At 38.2% G+C, this 27,997-nt stretch overlaps 1 protein-coding gene across 1 annotated transcript; it reads right to left on the bottom strand.

Moving 5' to 3' along the window:
- Positions 1 to 37: 37 nt before the first annotated feature.
- On the bottom strand, positions 38 to 26,131 carry LOC123867582 (phospholipase B1, membrane-associated-like). The gene is made up of 7 exons (XM_045909679.1): positions 25,411 to 26,131; positions 4,233 to 4,488; positions 3,644 to 3,813; positions 1,834 to 2,050; positions 1,238 to 1,383; positions 807 to 975; positions 38 to 227 (listed from the first exon to the last, which is right to left on the bottom strand). Exons 1-7 carry the CDS (start codon positions 25,489 to 25,491, stop codon positions 46 to 48), a joined length of 1,221 nt encoding a protein of 406 aa, XP_045765635.1. The 5' UTR covers positions 25,492 to 26,131; the 3' UTR covers positions 38 to 45.
- Between the last annotated feature and the right edge of the window lie 1,866 nt (positions 26,132 to 27,997).

The raw sequence follows: 27,997 nt of genomic DNA, 5'->3' as shown, positions 1-27,997 counted from the left end.
GCACGGGGGGCATGTTGTCAGACTTGCCTCTTTGCGTCATCCTAGTCATAGTGAGTCAAAAGCGCCCTCCTGTTGGCCAGTCCTAAAGAACTCTTGCGAGTTCTTGGCAGTGAAGATGAAGGGCGAGCGGCGCGAGGGGCAGCGGAAGGAGTGCATCAGTACGGGAGGCACGTTGTCCGACTTGTTGCCCACCGGCTCCAGCAGGTTGTTCCACAGAAGGTTCGCAGCTGTAAGGAAAATAAAATGCTTAATAGAGATGAATGAATGAATGAATGAGTATACTTTTATTGTACACCACAAAATTAGTACAAAAAACAAATACAAAGCACAACAAAAAGTTACATATATAGTTACAGAGATGTAACATAGAGGTTCTATGTAACATTTCTATATCACACTAAGTATAGTATGATAAGCAAATATTTATTGCATAATCCTAAAAGATATATTTCAGGAAAAATGGAGGGATGTTGTGGATGTGCTACTTGGGAGGTGAGTTTGGAGTGGTGAACCTCATATGTACAATGCTGGAAGAGAAAGGGTATGGGTAAAAATCCAGAAATACATGGAAGGCATAGTGGAAAGAAAGGATAAGGATGAAAAAGAAGGAAGATGAGCTAGACCAACAATGCGGAAATATTATTTTTTAAAGAAAGGAGGGGTTTAAGCTAGTCCAGCTTAAACTAGCTAGGAGTCCAGTAGGTACTACGCAACTTGAATACCCATGGTGCTTTCCCTCCTACGGAAAAAACTCAGTTAAAGACTCTTAAACCCACTTGCCTACATTATAGGAATAAGTCAATTACCAAGTGCATGCCCCTTCTGCGAGAAGTGGAAGCAGTCATGAGTGATGTAGGACTGGTGGATGACGAGTGACAACGGTTGAGTCGGCGGCATCGGCGCGTTGAACAACCGCATGAACGGCTGCACCACCACCGTGAAATCGTCGCGCGTGTCGTATCGGCCGGAGTCTATCTGCAGAAAGAAGTACAGGATATGAAATTCTTTTTCGTAAAGCATAGGTTTCAGCAATAGCAATCGGTATGAGAACCTGAATTGTTGTCAAAAAATTGGCCAAGTGCGAGTCAGACTTACATACGAAGGGTTTCGTACCATCGTAAGAAATAACACTTTTTTTTTGTAATATAATCAAAAAGAAATTCAGGTACTTTTTTTTGTCTTGGCAAACCGGTCTTGATAGACACGACATACAGGCGAAGTGTATCAAATAACTTACTAGAGCAGTCTCCGCAGCCTGGTACCGCCTCGCCTGCCGCACCAGGTCCAGCAGTTCTCCTCCGCCTCGGTGGAAGCACGTGCAGAACAGAGGATGCATGAGGCGACACATGAGCGGCCGTAGTACCCGTACTGACACTGACACGTCTGTAAATACAAGAGTTACTATTAGAATCTAACTTGTAAAGAATATGCCATGAACCTTAGATCATAAACCAAAAATAATTGGATAAGACTCTGGTTCTAAAATGATTACATATACAATAATGGTCAAACTGAAGAGGAATTTCGTTTTGAGCTTTGAATCCTGTCGATACAGACCATGCATCATCGGAGACAAAAGGGTTGAAGATGCTAGAGCCTAGACGAATGAATCATGTCATGCCTTATCTACGTCTACGGGATGACATTGCTTTGCACTACAGTCCGAAGCCATTCTATTGGCATAGTTGTTCAAACATAGTTATAAGATCGACAATATGTCCTGGACAAATGTTTGTGGAAGTAGTTCAGTACCTTGACTAACCTTTTTAACTTGGGAGCCTGATCACACAATATCACCTGTGTCAAACATATTTTACACTGGTAAAGACTAACCTAGTACAGGTATAAGGTTGACGATAGTCCTGGGCAAATGTTTGTGGAAGTAGTCGAGCGCCTTGGCCAGCTTCCTGGCGTGTGCGGCTGGGGACCACGCCACGGGGGACAGGCAGGAGGCCGAGCAGAGGTCGTTGGCGCCGATGAAGACTGTTATCATCTTCCAGTCGCGCGACACGTCGATGTCAGGCGACGAGCGGATGCGGGCTACGAGGATCTGGAAATTATGTCCAATTGGGTAAGTTTCGTTGCTAAAAAAACCAGTGATAAATTCAGAAATGAGGTGGATAAGAAAACTAGAGCAACCGACGTAGCTAAAAGGGATTAAGAGAAGCTGAAGTGGCAATGGGCAGTTATATAATAAAAACGATACACTTTGGGGTCCCAACGTGCTAGAAAGGCAAACAGGAAGTGCAACGTTGGTGGAAGACCCTCTACGAGGTGGACAAACGACATCAAACAAGTCGCATGGAGCCACAGGATTCAGGCGGAGCAAGACCGTGCCGTGTGGAAGTCTCTAGAAGAGACCTTAGAAAGGCCTTGGCCTATGTTCAGCGTTGAACGTCTATTGGTAGAAGATCATGAAAATGATGATTTTCTTTATCACTTGTTTATCACTTAACAGTAGCGAAGAAACCGAAAGAGATTTATAAAACAAAAAAAGTGTTGTGTTGGCTCAGCAAAAAATGTTAGGTATTATTTACTTAATTGCTTTGTAACTGAGCTTTGTAATGTAATATTTCACCGGTAATTTCGTTAACGCAAACCAGTTATGTGCGCAGTCGTTTAGCATAGTTCACACGGGTCAAATTGTACATTTCCAATACGTATTATTGTATAACTGTATAGTCTGGAGCTGTGACTTGGCCTGCGCTTGTTATGGCCCGAAAACCTGTAGTCCTCATGGTCTCAGTGCTAAAAAAATACGAGACATTTCACCGCGGATAGCCTCATCTGATGACAGAAAGGCTGGCTCATATTTTGTGCAAAGCATCAGCCTGGCTGTCCAGCGCGATAATGCAGTATTCATTGCACCATTCCACGAGGGCATGATTTGTACATTGCCTAGATAACGTTGCTTTAAGATTTATTGTAACGTTAAAAAAAGATGGGGTTTGAGTATCAAACCTTGGTAATTTTATGGCCTAGATATTTGAAGTTGATGAAATTAGTAAGTAGCTGCTAATTAAGAATTTGTTAAATCTTCTTATTTTACACTTTAATAAATCCGAGGTCAACAAGTAATTATAAAATTATTACAAAGAAGGATGAGATGATAACGAAACATATGATTTTGTATTTGGAAATTGTCTTCGTCTGTAATGGTAGAAATAGAAAACGTTCTTTTTTTATCAAATCACTAACCATAACTATTATAAATTCGAAAGGGTTTTTGTTTGTTGGTTTATTGATTTGTCTTTTAATCACATCGCAACGCAGCAAGGGATCATAGACTACTTTTTATCCCGGAAAATGAAAGTTTCCACAGGATTTATCAAAAACTGAAATCCACGTGAATGAAGTCGCGGGATTCAGCTTGTATTACTACCCATATTATGAATGCGAAAGTGCGTTTGTTTGTTTAATAATATGTTTTATTTTTGGTTTGTCCCTCAATCAAGTCGCAACGCAGCAACGGATCGATGCATTTTTTGCATATCCATCGTAGTTAAAAACCTGAAGAGTGATAATATAGGCTACTTTAATCCCAGAAAATCAATTGTGATAACTTGGTATAATAATAACGCTAAGTTTTTGCTAGCGCTCTGCTTACACCCCGTATAAAGAAATAAATAAAGAGGATAGAAACCTTAGCCTGCTTGTAAGCGTCCTGATCAGAAGCGACAGGAAAGGCCACATTGAGCCGAGAGTTCTTCGCGAGCCACTCTCCCGTACCCGTGGAGTAGCCGCGAAGATTGGGGTTGTACTCCTTGAGGATGTTGGGCAGCGTCAGGTATTCCCGCCAGGTGCTGTCACCACCTGGAATAGAAAGAAAGAAAGAAAGAAAGAAAGAAAAACGACCTCCCTGGCGCAGTGGTAAGGATCGATTCCCGGCAGGCGATTAGAATTTTATAATTTCTAAATCTCTGATCTAGTCTATCTAGGCTTCGGCCGTAGCTAGTTACCATCCTACCGACAAAGCCGTGCCGCCAAGCGATTTAGCGTTCCGGTACGATGCTGTGTAGAAACTAAGGGGTTATTGGTTAAAAACTGCCATATTATGCCTTCCAGGTTAGCCGGCTTCCATCTTAGACGGCAGTATCACTTACCGCCACGTGAGATTGCAGTCAAGGGCTAACTTGTATCTAAATAGAAAATAAAAAAGAGGTTTTGGAAGACTACGCCTTACCCCAATTCTAATCTGTCCCTCGCCGCCAATACTCAAGTAGAAAACCAACCTGCACACCACGAGACTCCTCGATACTCCACGATGGCTCCGAGGGCAAACTCCTCAAGCGCCCCGCTACCAGCGACCAAGGAGTCACCTATCGCAGCCACCACGTCTATGTCCCCTGGCCTCAGCCGGTGGACGGACGTGGGGACCTGCCTGCTGCGGCCCCATCGTATGGAGTCCTGGCAGGGGAACGGTGTGGAGGGCGGGAAGGTGCTCTGCCGGCGAACGTTGGACTTGCGTGCTGGGTAGTGGACTGTCCACTGGAAAAGATAGAAACCAGATTATTTAAACAACGAAGTAGGCAATGATTTAAATTATACAGTATTTCCTGTAACTATGGAATACATCAATAAATTCTTCTTTGTATAAGTACGAGTGTAAGTAAGCGGTGATAGGTACCTCTAGGTGATAGATAGGTGATAGAAGCACCTCTAGCATCTGATACTACCTACCTACCTAATAACCCTTAGGTCATTAGATGTTAGCTGTCACCTTAATGATTTAGTAGGTATATAACGCGAAAGATCGGGCGCCCAACACATATTCCATTCTCGTTATCTGTGGCATATCTCATGAAAACTCCTACCGTTGTGGAAAGGAGTCAGAAACCCAGCCATTAGCAATATGATAAGAGTTACATTTGGCTCGTCTTCATGGTAGAGATAACTTAACAATACGTAGGTACTTTAAACGTATACCTATTACTGAATTAATATACCTATTCGCATACAAGCTTCGCATTCTTTTTTGAATCGGTCAAATAAACAGACTTATCAAGTCAATAGTCATGTACCCAACGTCCATATAAGAGGTAAAGAATAGCGTACAATAGTGTCTTAAGTGTGTGTTACATAACACCGGTCATCTGCATGCATGAAGTGAAGTGTTAGTTGTGTTCGCTCACACTGGGAGAGTGTCGAGACGTCGTGACCAGGAAGAGTGTGACGTGACTTCGCAAGTGAGGAGATGACCTTGCTGATGTAGGGTAATCGCAGTCTAACAAAAACCATACAGTCACCCAACGCCTGTGAGGTGTGCGGAAGAGCCGGCGGGGCCTTGTAATAAATCCAAGATTTCTACGTGACATTTCACTGCGATTTAAAGCCTCATCGCATGACAGAAGGGCTGGCTCATTTTTCGCGCAACGGATCAGCCTGACTGTTCAGTGCGGAAATGCAGTCAGTATTCTTGGCACCATTGCAGACTTATATATGTAGCTTGATTTGTTTTTATATGGTTTTTATAATGTTGACATTTTTGATCTTTATTTAACTATTATTTTATACTTTGCTTGTGTAAAGTCTATGTAAGTATGTCTTTCTTTACTTAATATTTTAGTCTTGACTTTTATTTGTATTTAATTTAATTTAATTTAAGGAAATATTCAAACACCAGTTATAGTGGTAAAATGTATAAGGCTCATCAGACATTATTTTAACATATTGTACCTACATTTTATTGAATAAATCATTGAATTTGAATTTGTTTCATTGTAATATTTTCAATTAAAAAAAAGTATATTAATCCATTCTAATATTATAAATACGAAAGTGTGTCTGTCTGCCTGTCTGCTGCGTTTCGCGGCCCATTCGTTGAAATGATTTTGACGAAATTTGGTACTTACACAGAGAGGTTAGGTACTTTCATTCCCGAAAATCTAAGAGTTCCCGTAATTTAAAAAAAAAGGCAAAACCGATATAAAAAAGGCAAAGCCAAAATGAAGGTTATGATTTTAGCAGTCTAATGATGTAAGTATGTGTGCCTAAATTACTGAGCCGATTTTGATGAATGAGGTGTCAATCAATTTGTTATTATGACATGACATAGGCATGTCATTTGTGAGATAGGCTACATTTTATACGGAAAAATCGACCTGACGGATATTACATTCAAAAAATTGGGGATATTAAAAAAAATTTTTGCTATAGTATCGAGTGGGATATCAAATGAAAGGGGAAAACTGAGTTCATAAATATAAAAATATACCGGGTGACAGAAAAACAATTTTACTATAACTGCCGCTATCTATCGGCAGTTCGTTTTTAACCCCCGACCCAAAAAGAAGGGTGTTATAAGTTTGACGTGTGTAATGTGTATCTGTGTATCTGTATATATGTCTGTGGCATCGTAGCTCCTAAACTAATGAACCGATTTTGATTTAGTTTTTTTTGTTTGAAAGGTGGCTTAATCGAGAGTGTTCTTAGCTATAATCCAAGAAAATCGGTTCAGCCATTTGAAAGTTGTCAGCTCTTTTCTAGTTATTACTGTAACCTTCACTTGTCGGGGGTGTTATAAATTTTTAATTTACACTTGTTTCTGTGATTGGTCACGTATTACTTAATTATTTAAGTCAGGTGAAAGCTCTTTACAGTGCAGTGCAATGTCCAAGTTGCTCTTTATACCTAAATAAGTATATAAAGTATGTCGACACAGTAATTTGCGAATCGTATCGAGAACATCGTTGGCTTTGACCCAGAACAAATTTCGCATCACGACCACAAAAGAATAGCAAGTGAAATTGCTTCATGGATATTTAAAGTAACATCAAACATGAATGACATAATAAAAGCCGGCCAAGTGCGAGTCAGACTCGCGCACCGAGGGTTTCGTACTCGAGTTTTTTTTCGACATTATGCACTATAAATCAAAAACTGTTATGCATAGAAATCAATAAAAATCTGTTTCAGAATGTACAAGTAACCCTTTCATATGATACCCACCCCACTTGGTAGGATAGCTATTTTACTTTTCATTTTAATTTGTTTTTTAGTGATGTAACCACAAATTCGCAGTTTTCGGATCTTTTCTTTTATTACTTGTGCTATAAGACCTATTTACCTGCCAAATATCATGATTCTAGGTCAACGAGAAGTACCCTGTAGGTTTTCTTGACAGATACAACCGACGGACAGACGGACGTGCAGACATACAGACAGACAACAAAGTGATTCTATAAGGGTTCCGTATTTCCTCTTGAGCTACGGAACCCCAAAAAAAAATGTAAATGATTTGTATGATGAGATTGAAAAATTTAGTCTGAATGTACAAAGCGGAAAGGTGACTGATTGATTGATCTATCAACGCACTGGACGAATCGGATGACGTAGACATCTGCTGAGGGTTTTTTGAAAATTCAATCACTGACAGATAAAATAGGGGTACAAGACAAATCTGTATAGTGCCACATACGTATTATAGAAGCAGGCGTTATGGCAGGGAAGTCCATGATATACAAGGAACCAAAAGCTTAATTTGCTATAATCCGCCAAACCAACGAAATCTGTATGGTACGCAGCACCATTGCAAAGTCAATGCAATTAGACATTGTAAGGTCTACATCTCCTGAGGATGCTTGTCGGGGCGAAACGCGCGTCGAGTGGTGAATGGAATTTGTTCCTGCGTACCATACAGATTTCGTTGGTTTGGCGGATTATAGCAAATTAAGCTTTTGGTTCCTTGTATAGTGCCACATACAACATGCGATATGCACCGCCCGCCTTCCCAGTTCCCACTGCTAAGCATGCAGGAAAAGCAAGCCAGCAAGCAAGCATCTGTAAAAATATGTAATTCGGTAGAACATACTATTCACAGAAATCCTAATTACTCCTAAATTCTGTGATATCACGCTATCACTATATTATCTCATTTAGTATTCAAACGAATGTAAATTAAACTGGTTCCATACGACCATTTTTATCTACTTCAAAGTACTTAAAAAGTGAAAAGTGGCACACAATACATAATAATCGCCGCAATAAAGATGTGTTTTATAGCAATAACACTATATTATTAACTTCTTTCTTATGGAAGTAACCTATCGCTTGAACTATGGCATCCGCTTTTCATCATTGACACACATACGGACATAGGTACATGATGCAGCGTCAAATGGTTATTATTATTGGTAACTAGGTGATGCCCGCGACTTCGTTCGCGTGGATGTAGGTTTTTTAAAATTCCCGTGGGAACTCTTTAATTTTCCGGGATAAAAAGTAGCCTATGTGCTAATCCAGGGTATAATCTATCTCCATTCTAAACAGCCCAATCCGTCCAGTAGTTTTTGCGTGAAGGAGTAACAAACATACACACACACACACACATACTAACTTTCTCCTTTACAATATTAAGTGTGATACCTACCTAAGTACGTAGGTACCGCGTTTGCAGCATCGATCGTCAAAATGAGATATAAAACATGATTAAGTACCTAGTTAAAATTCTACGAGTACTAGTAACTATTTAACTAGGGATAGTTGCGTCCTTGTTTGTAGGCATTCAGAAAGCTGAAAAGGTTAGCTGAAGAGGTTTATGAGCAGGGCCCGACGATTGCACTTTTGCATTGCACTCTGTGGTCTTTTGCAACAGTTGAATTAACATGTTGATCAACAAGTACTTAAGTAGGTAGGGGTATACCTACTTTAATTTTCGTAACATTTCAAACCGACCCGATGTATACATATCTACTCATGTGACGTATTCCGACTATCCACCCTGTATGGTGGATGAAAATATGTGTTTCCGTGTATCCATTCGAGAGGGGGTAATTAGGGGGATATACTGAATAACCCGCTCTGGAAGTGTGTAGACTTCACGTCTATTTCAGAGTGAGCTCTCGGTTTAATCCTGAATCGACCTATTCTGTCAAACATTAGGTATTTGACTAGGGCTAACGTGAAGTCCAAGATTTAAATATATACCTATTAATAATAGCTGTTGCCCGCAGCATCGCCCGCGTGGATTTAGGTTCTTAAAAATCCCGTGGGAACTTTTGATTACCCAGGACAAAAGTAACCTCTCCGTAATAGCCCGTCCCCCAGGATGCAACTCGTTACCGTACCACGTAAAAACATTTAAACGGATAATCAGGATTTAGGAATGCAATTCCTTACAGCATCAGGGTGGAGGAGTTGAGTCCTCGAGGTCAACGACAAAGTGTTTACTTGGTATAGATTTAAAACTCTTAAGTCACGCTGTATTGCCAGGACGGCCTATGTTGGGACTTGGGGATTTTTTTCATTTTAAAGCCTTGCAGTGTACTTGTAGGTGAAGCCTCGAGGTTTTGTTAAAAAGTTTCATAACCTGTCAGGAACTGGGTCTGTTTATTTATAAATTATCGTATAAAATTTTGTTTCATTTATCGGAATGATGACCCAGTTCCGTGGCCCGTGGTCACGTCGCTACGTAACTAATTAATTTGTAATAATTACTTGTATCACTATCACCACTACCGATATACATATACCTACCGTCGTAATTTATTTAATATGCCTATTAATCCTACTGATTAATTAATTAAATTATCTTTTGAATAAACCCGCTTTTACGTCACTTTTATGATTTCTAAACAAATCAGATGACATGGTTTAAAATATGTTAATTAAATGCATATTATGCAGATTGATTCACATTTCTGTGGAGTAGGGCTTTAGCCAGGAAGCTGTATTAGCTGTCGAAAATTTTATGGCCTTTTTGACAAATAAAACCTTTGCTATAAGTAACTTATCGACAATTTCGGCCATGAGCCATGACTTACTCGTAACAATTACATATTACAAAATCTATTTTATTATTTATACATTTCTGTGTCTTGGTGTACAATAAAGAATATTTTACTTTACTTTACCTTATCAACATAATATTATATATTATGTGTCAATTTACAATATTTTTGTCACAACCTATTAAGAAGTAGTTTATCTGCAAATTCTGTTGACATAGAATCTGAAATTTAAATTCACCCCAAAAGCTTCGAAAACCTCGCTCTGTTAAAAATGAGTTGGGGATACCTACTTAGAAAATAGAGCACTTAGAAATTGAGAATACCTAGATATTTTCTAATGAACTACTTTACTTTCTAGGTAAGTAAGTACCTACTTTGTATTGGTATATTTTGATTTCTTAGCCACACCGAAATGTTAGATGCTTCGAATTAATAGTACTGTAGCGTAGCCAAAGGTTCTAGACTAGGTAGACACTAATTAAACTATGCAATAGATTGATCTACTTTTGAACTATAATTTCCTGAGTATACCCGACCAGACTTTTGATTTCGAACGGGTGCAATTAACCTCCTTTGATCCAAATTCCAAACATGAAAGTTTCTACAAAATACCTGTTCCAGGGGTATGGGCTTACAGAAACTGTCATACCCCTCCGAAATTACCACAACAATTTCGCCGGGTATTTTTTATACCTACTTAATAGGTCCAAAGCCTGTGCAACGGGGTCAAAATATCAATTTAAAATGCCTCAAAACCGCGCCGGTCGTTACGTAATACGCATAAATTGTATGGAAAAAGAAGTAACAAGTGTCGTTATGCAACAGAACAGGCTCATGTTGATACGTTGATATGCGCTGATACGTTAAAAAATGTCGTTGAGACTCAATCGACATAAAGTGCGCCGGTTTTAGAACTTTAGGATCTGAGGCTTAGTATGAGATGCAGTGTGCATGGTTTGACTACCTCCCTGGTGCAATTTTTATTTTAAGGAACATTAGCCATGCTAATCATGACTTATATTCCCCTTTCCCCTCCAACTAAGCGTCAAGCTTGTGCTAGGAGCAGGTACGACAATAGTGCAACGCGTGGGGTTTGAACCACGCACCTTTCGGAATTCAGTCCGCTCCTCAACCGTTGAGCTTTTGAGGCTAAGTACAACCACAATGGTGAGCGCTGTGGTCATTATAATAAAGAAACCGATCGAAATTTTCACTCTTACGGGTTCCGTATCCAAAGGTTAAAAACGGAGCCCTATTAATAATGTCACTCTGCTGGAGTGGAGCATTTCCAAGCATTTCCGCTTGGCGCACTGGCTAAAAACGAATTTGATCTTTAAATCAAACCTATTAAGGTATATTTTACTTTAACGCTGAACTGTTTCGACCCTACGCTCGAAATCTATCAACGTTGGTGCAATACTTATAACTCGCACTAAGCACACAGAGTAAGATCATATAACCGCCATGTCTTACGCCGTAATTTCAATCACCTGGAATGCCTGGAATTCTTCCACTTCCCGCTGGAAAAATACCAAACATTCCAGACATTAAAAGCGGTGATAGATTATTTGGTCGCCGACTTCTTTTCGTTAGGTCGGGTGCTCGATCCTGGGCATCCACCAATAACATATCACTTACTTTAACGGTGAAGGAAAACATCGCAAGGAAACCAAGACATGCCTGCAAGTTCTCCACAATGTTCTCAAAAGTGTGCGAAGTCTGCCAATACGCACTTGGCCAGCTTGGCAGACTAAAGCCTAATACCTAATCCTTCTGAAAGGAGACTCGTGAAGCTGCCATCTTCCAACTTTCAACCAAATACCTATTGCGTCCGATGCTACTTATCAAGACTATTAAACCTAAGATGATGTTCGAAATTTTCCGCTTGTCTTGCGAATAAATATAAAATGAACATAAATCAACTATGTGTGAATACCTTTGCAATCACTACAAAGTAAGTGGGTACTTAGCCTGAAACATGTCAGATGTCAAATAAGGCAAGAGGCATACTTAACTGTCTGCATTTAAACATTAAAAATATTAAGGATTCATTTACTAATAATAATATACCACAGACGGTCACTGTTAACGTTTTTAACACTAAAAAAAATACACTTTTGGCTACATAAGTCAGCGTTATATGACTTTTTACTGTTTGACTTATAACCTTAATTATTATATCTACGAAAGAATATTAAATTTTAATACCCAATTTGCTCGTTTTTTGACTGTCAAGTTTGACCCTAACGCTAACTTTCTCCTGCAATTGGTTAGAGTTAAAACACTACAGATTTTTGTACTTAATCAGACTTGTTGACTAAACTGTAGATATATGCCCTTAAATTCTGCACAAAGGTGGCTCACCGCGTGATAAATGGAAACAAAACATACAAGTGTAATATAGCCATATAGCTCTTAAAAGTATCATTTATATTGTAATAATATGAGAAAATGCTAAGGTAAAATTGTGTTTTGATTCTAAATATCTAAAAATACGGATACCTACGCACGTCATATTCACACGACTTATTAGAAAACACTTAAAGAGACTTTTAAGATAGAAAAGACAATAAAATAAAATAATAAAAATAAATGACCAAAATATTATAAACCGCTGACACGGTCTCCGACCACCAAATCGGGGAGAAATTGGAATTTAACAAAAAACAAGATAAAGTTAATAATTAAAACCCGACTACGGTGGAACTCTCAGAATCTGGATACATACATACTTACATAGACTGCTAAAATCATAACCCTTTCTTTTGGCTTTGCCGTAGTCGGGTAAAAAACTGTAAGTCGGTAAATATGTCAGTAGCATCAACGCCTAATAATTCGCTCGGTGCGTATGAAACTTTACACAAAAGCTGCCCGCGCGCGTATACTAGCATACCTAGCAAGCGTGTAATAAAACATTTTTGCAGTAAAATGGCAGTGATAAAACAACCTCGTCGTAAATATTCAGCTGCTTATGAAGTACGATGACACGTGCACTTTGTGAGTTTGGTATTGGCCTGTGACATACTTTGTAGTTATTTATATGGTCTATAGCACGTGACAGGTCGAGATGGCAATCGGAGGTGCCCTACACACCCGCACGGAATTTGGAATGGAGATAGATTGTACCCTGGATTAACACATAAGCTACTTTTTATCCTGGAAAATCGATGAGTTCCTACGGGATTTTTAAAAAACCTAAATCCACGCGGACGAAGTCGCGGGCATCATATAGTTAAATATAAGTTATTACTCGTTAGAAATACCACGATAAATATCGCACAAAACTTACAAAACAAGCTTGCACATTTAGGCTCCAAAGTGTAACCGATTTATCCGTTATGACATAAGGCGCGTTACTCCCGATCAGCTAAATGGACTGATCAAGACCGGCCCAGAATCCGTCTTGACCGGTATCCGTGCGAGTTTTTGAGTTACCACATTATCACAGTTTAACAATCATACAGTACAGGATCGCATTCACCTCAGTTGGTTAGGCTCTAAAGTGTAACCGATTTATCCGATATGATGTAAGGTGGTTTTATTTCTTTCAAACCCCAATTTACCCTCTTCGGGGTTGAATTTTCAAAAATCCTTTTTTAGCGGATATCTACGTCATCATAGCTATCTAGGGGGTGTTGTGTGTAGCATCTCTCATCTGCATGCAAAATCCAGCCCGATCCGTCCAATAGTTTGAACTGTGCCCTGATAGATCAGTCAGTCACTCGCGTTATCCTTTCATATATTTAGATACTAGCCGATGCCCGCGACTTCGCCCGCGTGGATTTAGGTTTTTCAAAATCCCGCGGGAACTCTTTGATTTTCCGGGACAAAAAGTAGCCTATGTGCTAATCCAGGATATTATCTATCTGCATTCCAGTCAAATCCGTCCAGTAGTTTTTGCGTGAAGGAGTAACAAACATACACACACACACACACACATACAAACTTTCACCTTTATAATATTAGTGTGATTTATTATTTAACAAGCTTTTAAAGATTGTCCGAACAATTAATGGTTGCCTTACTGTATGCTTTCTAAACAGTAATACTGTAAATTGACCAGTACCTCTTACACTTACAAAAAATAAAATCACAGCCATTGCTGCATTTGCCATACCTTGACATTTCGGTACCATCTTAAGGTCAGCCTTTCTCTCAATAAGGCAACAAAAACTAATAAAGGTACATTATACTTATTTGGTTTTGGTGTGTATTTTTCGTCACTAAGACCTTCCTTCGTGTTGGCTGATTTCGTGTAAACATCTTATGAAATAGGTCTACACTCTACATATTCATCTTTTACCTACTTATATATTTTACGACAAAATAGAATCCATATTAAAAAATATAGCGAAGAAAGCTAAGCAAAAATTTTAAATTTAATGCAAAAAAATTGGTTGTCTGTAAAGTCGGTTTACTGACGATAGTTGAACGTGACAACAAATGCCGATTGTACTTCTTTGTCGCTCGTTCCGCGCTCTCGCTTGCACTTCAAGCCTTACATGGAACGCCTCAGAGCGACGTAACGCCGCATGAGTCATGTTTTTTGTGCGTGCAGCCGGCTCTATCGAATTATAAGACGTTGTCACGTCAAAAATTTAAGTACTTACCTAAACAAGTGTAAATTAAAAATTTATAACACCCCCGACAAGTGAAGGTTACAGTAACTAGAAAAGAGCTCATAACTTTCAATTGGCTGAACTGATTTTCTTGGATTATAGCTAAGAACATTCTCAATCAAGCCACCTTTAAAAAAAAAACTAAATTAAAATCGGTTAGTTTAGGAGCTACGATGCCACAGACAGATACACAGATACACATGTCAAACTAATAACAGCCCTCTTTTTGGGTCGGGGGTAAAAATACACAAACTCTGTGTAAATATGGACGGACAGACGTGGAGGATTTAGATTACTAAATTGGCACCCTTCGGATAAGGAAAACGTAAGAGAATTTGGCACACAGAGATAAAATCTAATGCCAAAATTATCGTACGACGAAAGAATTAAGTGAAATAGTGATGTACCGCACCCATTAAGCAACGTATCTCATAATAATTATGAACCATAAAATAATAATTTGCAAAACATTAACCACATTAATTCATCATAGCTTAGAACTTCTTGAATGCATATTATGCCAAGTTGTTCAAAATATGCTGTTACGAGCAGATTGTTAGATTTTGACGGATACGTTTGTACAAAAAAGAATGTATTTTTATCTAAACAATGCTTTTACAAAGCATTTTTATGTATTATTTAAGAATTGATTTTTTTCCATACTTATCATCGGTGAATTTTTGTTTAAAAAACGAACCTGACTTTTTTTTGAGAATCATAATATTATACATAATTCATCAAGTAAAAAGTTGATTTTTTTAAAACAGAATTTTCGCATTAGGCTTCTAAAAGCTAACTAAAATAAGAAAATAAGTTAAATGTGTTTTAAGTATGAAATTATTATGTCTGTCTTCTTACTGCGCCATCTTCTCAATAGATAAATTATAGACAAAATTATAACCCGAAGAAGGCATCGACGAAGTCGCGGGCATGATCTAGTTAATATAATATTTAATTGATATGGATAGTTAATAAGATAATTATTAGGTTCATAACTAGAAATAAAATTGTAGTAGACCGCGTATTTGTATGCTACGGAGCCCTCTACAAAAGAGTTAAACGCGCTCTTGGCTGTTTATTTTTTATTTTGTATAAAATAATATAAAGTCAAGGATGCTTTAATTTGTAATATAATATAATATTATAAATGCGAAAGTGTTTCTGTCTATCTGTCTATCTGTCTGTCTGTCTGTTTGTCTATCTGTCTGTCTGTCTGTCTGTCTGCTACCTTTTCACGGCCCAACAGTGTAACCGATTCTGACGAAATTTGGTACAGAGTTAGCTTATATCCCGGGGACGGACATAGGCAACTTTTTATCCCGGAAAATCAAACAGTTCCCACGGAATCCATAAAAATCTTAATCCACGCGGACGAAGTCGCGGGCATCCTCTAGTACCTTATAATATTATACAGGTTACTAATTGTTGCGCGCAACTTCGTCCGCGAGAGGGGTCTCTCCGTCACTCGCTCCATACAAACGTAGTTCGTCTATAACCAATACTAACCAATCATACTCAATGGAATTTTGTAGAAACGTTCCGGGAACTATAATATCTATGCCTGTGGTTCTCCAGATTTCCGTTAAAATCTTCGGGTTCACATACAAATCTTTGAGCCCCTGTAATTTTAAAACTACATATTTTTAGAAAAATTTAAAACACCACAGGCACAGATATTAGTTTCTAGAATATGCCTGCAAAATTTCATGGAATTTGGTTGCTTAATATTCAAATTAAATTGGAACTACGATTATATGGAGTAAGTGACGGAGAGAGCCCTGTTAACTCTTTGATTTTCCAGGATAAGTCACTCTCGAGCCTCCACTCCACGTCATTATGTCGATCCATTGCTCCGAAGGACAGACAGCACAGTTTCGCAAATACGGGTAGTGATAACATAGCCCGTATCCCGTATATTATGTAATGTAGTGAAACAATAATTTGCTTGATAATTGAGGTTTTGTGATTAATTAACGAAAGTCGTGGTTGTTGAATTTTAACACATTCATTTAGAGTTGCATAGTATTCTGTTTTTTTAGGACATGTCCTGATTCAAGTGTGTTATTAAAGTAAAAACTGGTTGAAAACAGAAATGTTTTTTTTTTCACATAAATTCAAATTAACTTTGCACAAAGTGATTTCGAATCCTCAAATGCATCTTTTTTTTCTATTGCATAGATACCTGATTTATTTTATTTATTTGTTAACATTAATCGTATGACTATTTACATTTTATATTCTTAGCGCCCAAAAGTCTAAGTGCAGTTGGTTTTGGAACGCCTTTCTAATTGCCTTTTGGGTTTTCGTGAAGGGTAAAAACTTTAAGATCACGTCAGTGACATGCTAATGTTGATCTTATTGGGAGTGCTAGTAGATTAATAAAAAAAAAACAAAAAACCGACTTTAATAACCACAAAATTAAATTTGATGATTTTTTCTTTTTGAACCAGTGCCAATTAACCGCACGAACGAACTACTCCTTCCTACTCTTAATATTTTTTTTGTGTCTTTGTAAAGTTTATCCTGGTTTTCAATGCTTTGAGATGGTTACACTGTCATAAATATGTAGTTAATGGAAAAAACCCGTAGGCACATGAACCTAGTCGTTACGGAATCGTTACGGCTTGTAAACTATCAGAGACAAGTCAGTTTTTGTGTGTACTTTACTACTTTGTATTTGTTATTAGTTTTCAGAGTTCCGTAGCCAAAGGGTAAAATGGAACCCTAATGTCTGTCTGTCACGGGTCTCTAGCTCGTAGACGATGAGTTACAAACCTCAAACTTTGGCATTTTGCGTAAAACGTTGACTCCAACTGAACTGGGAGCTCCCATACCTACATGAAAAAGTGTCCGAAAAAAATAATATTTCTAATCTTACCCTAAGATCTGGGGTAATCATTGCCATTATTTCATACCTTTACCTATACCCTACTCATTAAGAAGAGTACGAATATATATTTTTCTTTTTCATCTTCAGAAATGAAGAAATGCCTTTATCAGTTTTAGATGATTTTTAGGGCAGGGTTTGTCTCAAAACTGAACTAGTTAGGAATACGATATTTCGATATAATATCATGCGCCATATTATACTGTATTTATACAACAAATAGTGAAAACAAGGATTCATATAACTGTAACCATAACATAATAAGAGGCGGCTTTTAATAGAGAAGCTTTTCGGATGATGATCGCCAAAAATGCACGCGATGATGATGATAACATAATAATGTACGGAACCCAAAAAGAGTGAGGAACAACTCGCACTTCACCGGTTTATTTTTATATTAGCTCGTTACGCATTATTACCTATCATTATGTACAAATGTCGGCCTCACTGTCCGGACGGATGACCTCGTCGGTATTCGATAATTTATTGGGTAGGTACATACAATGTATTATAATTTCTGATTAGTTTAATTGGCACATTTGCCGCTCTGATTAAATAAATAAATACTTATTACTACTCCATAACATATGTCCGTGATAGCCTAGTAACTAGTGGTTAAGACGTCCGCCTTCTACTCGAGAGATCGGCAGTTCGATCCTGGGAGAGCACTTCTAACTTTTCAGAGTTCAATGAAATATTACTTGCTTTGATGGTGAAGGAAAACATCGTGAGGAAACCTGCATGCCTGAGAGCTCTCCATAATGTTCTTAAAGGTATGTGAAGTCTGCCAATCCGCTCTGAGCCAGCGTGGCAGACTATGACCTAAACCCTGCTCATGCCAAGAGGAGACCCCGTGGTCAGTAGTGGGCTGGGGGAAAGCAGCTCTATTTTTATAGAGTTCTTAGCAATAGATCCCGTGCTCAGTAATGATGACCCAGCGGTGCGTTGATCATGATGATTTTGGGTACGTGTGATAGCGCTTTGAAAAGTTGAAATTGCCAACCTTGGTAAGGACACCACATGAAGAAAAAGATACACTACACAGTCTCCAATTTTTTTTTGAAATTTCGTGTTTTCCTGTAATTTACCTACCTAACGGTGAAAAAAAGTGGAGGTCTCCAAAATATTTTTTTTGCTATTGTATCGAGTGGGGTGTCAAATGAAAGAGGAGAAAATTTTGAGTTCATAAATACAAATGTACTACAACCACAGCTACAACATTAAAATATACCAAGCGACAGAAAACAATTTAACTATAATATTTCAGCGTTTATTAACAGGGCTCTCTCCGTCACTCGTTTCATACAATCGTAGTTCCAATTTCATTTGAATATTAAGCAACCAAAGTCCATGAAATTTTGCAGACATATTCTAGAAACTAATATCTGTGTCTGTGGTGTTTTAGATTCTTCTAAAAATATGTAGTTTTAAAATTACAGGGGCTCAAAGATTTGTATGAAAATTTTTAAGACCGCGTAACTTTGAAACCGAATATTTTAACAGAAATCTGGAAAACCACAGACACAGATATTAGTTTCTAGAATATGTCTGCAAAATTTCATGGACTTTGGTCGCATAATATTAAAATGAAATTGGAACTATCTTTGTATGAAGCGAGTGACGGAGACACCCCTCTTAAGACGATCGCAGTTAGGTATTAGTTTTCAACTTTTTTTTTTTTTTAAGTTATACTAACATAGTTTTTAAGTTTAATATTGTACTAACACCATCAGATCGAGAATTCTCGGACTAGGATCGGATGCCACGCGCGTGTGCAAAAAACCTCAGTCCGACGAGTTATACATCCGTCTCCGGGATGCAAACTAAATCCGTGCCGACAAAAGATAAACAAACAGTCGTGGTCAAACACTTTTCCGAACTAATAACATTAATTTATGGATGTTTAGTTAGGCAATGTTTGTTCAACCTTGAGATCTTTTTGGATCTTCGCCAAATGTCATACAAAGTAGGCTTATGGCACGGGATGTCCTTCCTTAGCCAAATAAAATCACTTCGAACTAATATTGACCAATCGTCAGTTGAATAAGTAAGTGATAACTCCTTCCTCCTTACAGGATCCTTATAGGATCACTTTGTTGTCTGTCTGTCTGTCTGTCTGTCCGTCCGTCCGTCCGTCCGTCCGTCGTGTCTGTCAAGAAACCCATAGGGTACTTCCCGTTGACCTAGAATCATGAATTTTGGCAGGTAGGTAGATCTTATAGCACAAGTACCTACAGGAATAATTCTGAAAACCGCGAATTTGTAGGCGCATCATTAAAAAAAAATATATATGTTTCAATTTTCAAAGTAAGATAACTATACCAAGTGGGGTATCATAACATGAAAGGGCTTTACCTGTACATTCTAAAACAGACTTTTATTTATTTTTATGCAGAATAGTTCTTGATTTATCGTGCAAAATGTTGGAAAAAATACCCGAGTACGGAACCCTCAGTGTGCGAGTCTGACTCGCACTTGGCCGGTTTTTCGAACTAAGTGCACTGCCCATTGCACTTCAGCTTCGCAACCCGATGTGCTATGGCGGTACACTGGTACTCCTACGGATCTCCTCATTTATTTGATCACGTAGAGAAACTCTAGCATGCTGTCGAGTGAAGACGCCTGGCAACGATATAGCCAAATGCTGAGGGCTGTCATGATGCGAAGGGAACAGAAAGAAAAAGAAGAAAAGAAGAAGATAGAGATTTAGGAGGTCAGCACGAAATAATGCCACGCAGTTCCGTGCTCACTTTGGCAGACATGGGGAGGTTATTTTCATTCGTGCGAGTCGGACACACCCTGCCAGCAGGCAGAAGTCCGTAGGGATTTGATTCCGCCCCCGAAGAAAAAAAAGAGAAACTCTAAGCTCTCTCCATCGCCCACTGAATGACTGAGCTTTCTTATGAGGCCCATAGTTAGCGACCATGTCTCGGATCCATAACATGTCCTCACTAGCAATACGCACTGTTCGAAGACATAATGGTCTAATAACATGGTCGCATTGATAACATTTTATGGGCAGGTTAGGCAATGTTAATCCAACCTTGAGGTCTTTTTTGGTTTTCGCCATATGACACATAAAGGTAGGCTTGTGACACAGGATGTCCTTCTTTACCAAATGAAACCATTTCGAACTAAAATTGACCAACCATGAGTTGAGTAAGTGTAAGTAAAGTGCTGTCAAGGTTATCGAAAGGTGATGGTTGGATGGTGTATTAATATTTAATTATAATTAGGTACATATAGCGTTTTGAAACCCGATAGCTATCTTACTGGCTCAGACCACATAATAAAATATGTTATGTGCTAAGATTATACAGTGTGACTAATGCAGAAAAACCACAGTTAAGGAAAATAATTTTGGTAAACGTGCACTGTGGCAACACGGTATTGCACAAAATTTAGTTTATTTTGATCTGGTTTGATTTTGACATAGTCATATTAGTCACTTTTATGGCTGATTCAAGAACATTATAGTAAACTAGCTGATACACGCGACTTCGTTCGCGTGGATGTAGGTTTTTTAAAATTCCTGTGGGAACTCTTTGATTTTCCGGGATAAAAAGTAGCTTATGTGCTAATCCAGGGTATAATCTATCTCCATTCTAAATTTCAGCCCAATCCGTCCAGAAGTTTTTGCGTGAAGGAGTAACAAACATACACACACACACACATACAAACTTTCTCCTTCATAATATTAGTGTGATAGTGTGACTAGCTGAGGTCCGCCGTTCCGTCCGCGTGGATTTAGGCTTTTGAAAATCCTGTGGGGACTCTTAGATTTTCCGGGATAAAAAGTACACCCTATGTCACTTTCCAGGTCTCTAACTATAGACATCCTTGCAAAAAAGCGCCAATCGTTACTCCGTTGCGACGTGATTGGAGGACTAACCAACAAACACACTTTCTTATTTACAATACGGGTAGTGAGTCTTTGAACGAAATCTCCCCGCAAGTTCCAACAACAATGTTTTAACTCAATCGGATAAACGATGCGCTAAATGCATAGGTGACAAATTGTTATTAATTATTATTATTATTTCATCATTATTAAAAGTACAGTTAAACATCACACATTTAAAATTCTACCAATGCGATATTGACTAAATACTTAAATTATATCGATGCCCGCGACTTCGTCCGCGTGGATTTAGGTTTTTGAAGATCCCGTGGAAACTGTTTTGTTTTCCGGGATAAAAAGTTGTCTATGTCAATAACATGCATGCAAGCGACCTCGGTACCAAATTTTATACAAATCGGTTGAGCGGATGGGTCTTTAGAAATCCCGTGGGAACTCTTTGATTTTCCGGGATAAAAAGTAGCCTATGTCCGTCCCCGGGATATAAGCTGACTCTGTACCTAATTTCATCCAAATCGGTTAAACTGTTGGGCCGTGAAAAGGTAGCGGACAGACAGACACATTAATAATATTAGTATGGATGTCTAGACGCATTAATTAAGTTATTGTAAAGACACGACCCAGAGTAGAGGACGACCTTTATATAGCAAGTCACAAAACAACTTGGTACAGACAAGTAATTTGTTCTATTATTTTACCGTTTCACCACAACAACGCGCGTTCAGTAAAGTTTTAATGATGTTGTAACCACAGTTTAGCTATCATTCCGTTCAGAAACTAATAAACTTATGTACTTACTTGTTTATTATTAAGGATAATTAGCTATGTGGGTTGGAATAAGTTAAGTAATGTAGGAAATATTGTATGCTTAGAATAAGTTATTACTTACTAATTATTATGCCAGCTCTATAACAAACTGGGCCACGAGTTAGGTGAAAGTCATAAAATGTAAATAATAAACATCATGTACATATAATTTATTTATAAATAAATAAATAAACTTGCGGAGCAGTATGAATCTCATTCTACAATACTAAGTTTGTTGTTTTTTTTTGACGTGACAACGTCTTATAATTCGATAGAGCCGGCTGCACGCACGAAAAACATGACTCATGCGGCGTTACCTCGCTCTGAGGCGTTCCATGTAAGGCTTGAAGTGCAAGCGAGAGCGCGGAACGAGCGACAAAGAAGCACAATCGGCCTTTGTTGTCACGTTCAACTATCGTCAGTAAACCGACTTTACAGACAACCAATTTTTTAATTAGTGAGCTAGCTCATGACTGCAATCAAACCTCCTGTCAAGTGGTAATGCAACCTAAGCTGGAGCGCGCATGCCTAGAAAATGCCATTGAAGATATTCTTGATTTGAATGTACCTAGGTTAAAACTGGAGGGGAAAACTGCAGTCATAAGGCCATTTCATATCCTAGCGGTTCGAATCAGATATAAGGAAACATTTCTCTTTGTATGTGCCCCTGAAACTTACGACTGACTACGTACGGGTACAGAACTTGGCGATGCCTAGCAATACGATAGTAGAGGAGATGAGGAAGGAACCAAGTCAAAATATAATGGTGCACTCTCTGAAATCTAGTAAGCATTGATGCTTGCTAGATTAGTAAAAATAACAACGACTGCCCAAAAAAGGAGTGTTTTTAGTGTTTTGGTACCTATGTAGGTATGTGAGTTTCTTATCCACCATAACTTATGAATTCCTGAACAGATTTGGATGTATGAGGTATCGATCCTTACATCATCCCAAGTGATACTTGGTATACAATTTTTGAAAAAAATCAATATGGCGGCGTATGGCGTCATTTTCATATACGTGTTTTTTTTTTACTTTTTGTTCATATTTTGGCAGGGCAGTCGTGTTTTTGATTTTTTTGAATACAACTTATTTTGAAAAGTTAATAAGTAATATTATTTTGATAGCCAATATTTTCACACAACCCAAGGCAATTTCCCAACTGTACGATGACTAAACTGTGGTTGTACAAACATAACAGCTTATACAAAACACCGCAAAAGCACCATCCACTGCCTCTAACCTCTTGCTTATGAAACGATCAACGTTTCCTTCATTCACCCGACCAGGTATTTAAAGCTTGAAACAAACACGGCGCGCGGCGGTTTCTACTAGGCAAGACATTATACGGACACAAGGAGCTGCAGGCCTATCGTCGTAGTTTGACAATTATTTTGTAACGGATACTGGTGTAAACCGAGACAAACGCTAGAGAGAAGAAGTGTGAAAATTGCAATCACTTTTGATTGTCTGACACTTGTCACTATTGGCTGAAATACACGGTTGCAGCAAGGAAACCATAGATTACCACCATACACCAATTTCAAGTTCTTCAAGGCTTCCATCATAGACATTACCACCACTATAATATGAGGTCGCAATCAAGGTATACTTGTCGTCGTATAAAAAAAGCTTCTGGCGCGTTGGATATGTTGCCGTCGCTCCATCATGCCGCCGCGCGCTCTGTTTGTCTTAGCTTTAAATCTCTCAAGAATAACAAATGAGAATATTATTAATTTAAAGTGAATGAACTCAAAATCACTAAATTATGCGGTACTTTATTTAGACACACAGTTATGTAAGCTTTTGGTGTTCCAAAGTTATTGTTCGTTGGTTTTCAATCGATATGGCTGGATACGGATGAGAGCCATTATTTTGTAGGTTTTGACTTTTGCCACAGAATCGCAGCTTTCTAAGGTTTTTATCGTGCCCATAGTTGGCGTGGTTAAGCCAAACTGCGCGTGGAGACGGTTGAACAGACATATACATATACTGAGTATGTATCTACTAAGATGACGAAGGGATGAGTAAAATATTTTTCGAATCAATACAGAACTTTTCATTTCTGTCAGTTCAGTTCGATCCTACATACTTACGTCTTGTGTTTATACATTAATTAAACAATAATATTTTACGTTACTAGTTAATATATATCTTAATACGGACGTATAAGCTAATATCTTTTGTGAGCGTTATAAACATATAATATCAGTAAAAAATATAAGGAAGCCAATAAATATAATGCATGCTCGAATTTCTCTATACGTATATTATATAATACGTATTATATAGCAAGTATATGCAAGTAGAACAATGCAGTAAGAGTACCGTCCTTGAATATCAATTCAAAAGTTCAGCGCGCACAGTCCTTCAATGGATGCAAGGCGCAATCGTGTTGCAAACCAAATAGGTTGCGTTTTCTTTGCAAATTAATCAGTTATATAAACTTCTGTATGATTTACATTTCGTTAATGTTTGAATTGTACCTGCACGTCTTGCAATAATTAAGTAGGTATATTATTTTCGCAAGCAGCCATAATGTAAAATTTATATAACTAATATAATGGAATAAGTATAAGTATTGCAATATAAATGCCTTAACGGGGCGTCATGACATTAACATCTTAATAATAATTATACCTACTTCTTGATAGGCTAGGAACTTGCGTTCATTTTCCTATTATCAGATAAAAGATTCGTCAAGTGTATCAAATTTTAACATTCTCCAGAAGAAAAACTGCTCAAATCTCAATTTATTCCTCCGTTAAGCGGTTACTTCGGATCGAGAGTTCTCAGATTCGGATCGGATGCAGTGCGTAAAAAGCCTAAACAGTAGCTTCCGGTGGCGCCCTGCTGTCTCTGTTGTCAACTAGAGTTTTATAACTTACCAAAAAAAATGGCACTCGTGTTGTAAATTTAACTTACAAGCTATGTTTACTAGCATCGAAATTGCATTTTAAGAGCAACTGTATTGAAAAATATTTTAAGCTACGCAGCTCAACGGTTAAGGGGTGGACTCAAATCCGAAAGGTCGTACGTTAAAATCCTATCCGTTGCACTTTTATTGTCCTACATACCTGCTCTCAGCATACGAGTAGGTAAGCTTTCGCTTGTATTCGGAGAGGAATTGGGAATCGTAGTCATATAAGTCTATTTGTCACTTTATTTTCACGACTATTTCTACATTTCATATGTGAAATTGGTGATAGCCTATAAATAGTGGTTAAGACGTCGGAACTTCCAAGTAGGGAGGTCCAGGGTTCGATAACGGTGACGCACCCCTAACTTTTCCGAGTTTCGTGTGTTTTAAGCAATTAAGTATCACTTGCTTTAACGGTGAAGGAAAACATCGTGAGGAAACCTGCATGCCTGGAAATTCTCCATAGTGGTCTCAAAACTGTTTGAAGTCTGCCAATCAGCACTTGGCCAGCGTTATGCCCTAAATCTGAGAGATGATCTGACATAGTGGCCATCAGATTATATGTACCTACCTATTTGTCTAGAACTCACCACATTGTTGAAGGCCACAAAGCTGCCGTTGCGGGCGAGGGCCTCACTCAGTAGCAGCAGCAGCAGGCCGAGCGTCCACATGCTGGCACCATCACGACACCGCACAACACAAACTACCGCGCCGCTCCTGACGCAGCGGCAACAGAACCCATCGAAATCCCATACATTTTCTTTTTAAAATTGTCTTAGAAAAACGGAATACCAAAAGCTCTTCTAACCAAATGAACGAAGTTTGTTTATTTTAAACTTGAAAGTCTTTGTAAGTCACTTTGTGAAATAATATGCTTTCTTATATACGTAGGTACGTAATAACACAAAACTTTTAATATTGTTCCATGTATAAAAAGCTAATGAGAACACCAAACTTATTACGTAACTTTTAACCCCAAAACTTTTTTTTTAATCTGGTAAAGTTAGGTTTTTTAATAGTAAGTACAAAAACTGTTTTGTATCATCAAACTTTTTCAGTGTTTTTTTTTTTTATGTAAAAAAGCGTTATTCAAACTTGTCGCTAAAGTTACGATTACTTTAAAAACTTTTTCAATTAACAAACTTTTTTGATGGATGGAAAAAGTAAACAAAACTTTTTAATCACCAAACTTTTCTATACTTATAAAAAAAGTAAACTGTTTTAAGCCGCTTTTTTTAAACGTTTGAAATTGGAATCCAGGACGCGTGTGCGCGTATCGCGCTTGGCGGGAAAATGCGGCGCACACGCGCGGCTGCGCGGCGCGCGTACTGTTGCCCAACAAGTCAACAGCGACGTATCACACGCTATCACGACCTTTTCCGACTATCCCCACGTTTTAATTTGGTTAGCGAGATCTCATAAGATCTCAGACTTGAGACATTTTGTTGCACATCCTTTTCTTATCTCGTCGCGACTTTGTAACCGACTTTAAAAAAAGGAGGAGGTTCTCAATTCGACTTGTATGTTGATTATGTGTATATGATGTGTTCCTATGTAAAATAATTACTTTGTTTGAAAACTTTTTAATCTCGTCACCCCTTTTTTTCCCGCAACTTAACCATGGCCTAAAATCGTCTTGCTTACGTCGGGTTACAATATTCAGTTAAGTACATACATAAAATTAAATTAATTAATTTATTGAATGCAGGGCAGACAACCTGTGCCCCTTATTTAAGAATTATTATGTCAAGACTTTACCACCGGTTCGGAAAGAAAATTCTACTGAGAAGAGCAGGCAAGAAAGTCTGCATTGGCATCTTTTTTCAATGTATGTTTACAATGCAATAAAATATACTTAATTATTTATTTGCATAATGTGTGTAAGTAAGGTGTTAAATCTAAGAAACATAGATCTGCACATAGCCATGTCAGCGTACAAATATAGAAGACAGTTGAGATTACAGTGTATAAAATAAATATTGAAATACCAGGAATCATAAAATTGAACTTGGAAGGTACGAGTAAAACTATACATTAGTAATACATTTTACATTTTTGATATAAACAATTGTTAATGTTAACAAGAGTGTAAATTTAAAATTTGTAACACCCGCGATAAGTGAAGGTTACAGTAACTAGAAAAGAGCTGATAACTTTCAAACGGCTAAACCGATTCTCTTGGATTATAGCTAAGAAACAAAAAAACTAAATTAAAATCGGTTCATTAATTTAGGAGCTACGATACCACAGACAGATACACAGATACACACGTCAAACTTATAACATCCCTCTTTTTAGGTCGAGGGTTAGTAACCAAACGAATACTTATAGGCACCGTAATAAAATTACTAATTAATCTGTAATCAGTCGATAAGTTATCCAGTAACATACAACTTTTATTCCAGCGACTCGTCGCAAGACAGTGTCGTGCTAATTAGCGACACCCACACCTATCAATCAGCGGGTTGACCGACTGGTCGTGTTGTCAGCTGACCCTCCGCTAAATCCGTCGAACACGATGTAATAATATTTCTATTATAATGTACCGGATTTAACTTTCGAAACCTCCACTACTTACCTACCTCCTGTTTGTGTGAAGTCGATGCTCGGTAGACATGTTGGCACCAATCCAATGATCAATGAATAAATAATAATTAATCAGTAAATAAAATTGTCCTATTCAAAGCCTCTACAAAATAATTATAAGTATACATTGCACAACTTTTAATGTCATCTGCAGCTCGATTCCGTAAAACCTGCATCAATCATTATTACAATCGCAATTGTTGTTATTGGCTAGAATGGTATTCTTGGCACAACAATACATTGTAGCCAATCAACAGTGAGCGAGCGTCTCCCGTCTCGTGGAGTCCACGGGTGACCGGAGGTCTGGCAGTTACCTCGGTCAGCATAATAGAAGCCTGGCCATTCAACCGTTCAATTCGTTACCGTGGTTTGGATGACATTTTTGTTTTATATTTTTTATGTAAGTATATATATTATATTTTTTTATTATTATATTAAAGAATATTAGCCATGCTAACAATGACTAATACTCCCCTTTTCCGTCCAATTAAGCGTAAAGCTTGTGCCAAGAGTGGGTACGACAATAGTGCAACGGGTGCAGGGGTTTGAACCACCGACCTTCCGGACTTCAGTCCGCTCCTCAACCGTTGA

The sequence above is a fragment of the Maniola jurtina genome, chromosome 8 (assembly GCF_905333055.1).
Source record: "Maniola jurtina chromosome 8, ilManJurt1.1, whole genome shotgun sequence".
In the NCBI taxonomy this organism is placed as follows: Eukaryota; Metazoa; Arthropoda; class Insecta; order Lepidoptera; family Nymphalidae; genus Maniola; species Maniola jurtina.
This window is presented reverse-complemented; position numbering and strand designations above follow the sequence as displayed.

Coding starts and splice junctions, on each gene's coding strand:
- LOC123867582 (XM_045909679.1), bottom strand. CDS start 25,491: ATGTGGACGCTCGGCCTGCTGCTGCTGCTACTGAGTGAGGCCCTCGCC. Junction 3,814..4,232: donor AGGAGTCTCGTGGTGTGCAG/GTTGGTTTTCTA, acceptor TTTCTATTCCAG/GTGGTGACAGCACCTGGCGG. Junction 2,051..3,643: donor ACGCTTACAAGCAGGCTAAG/GTTTCTATCCTC, acceptor CATAATTTCCAG/ATCCTCGTAGCCCGCATCCG.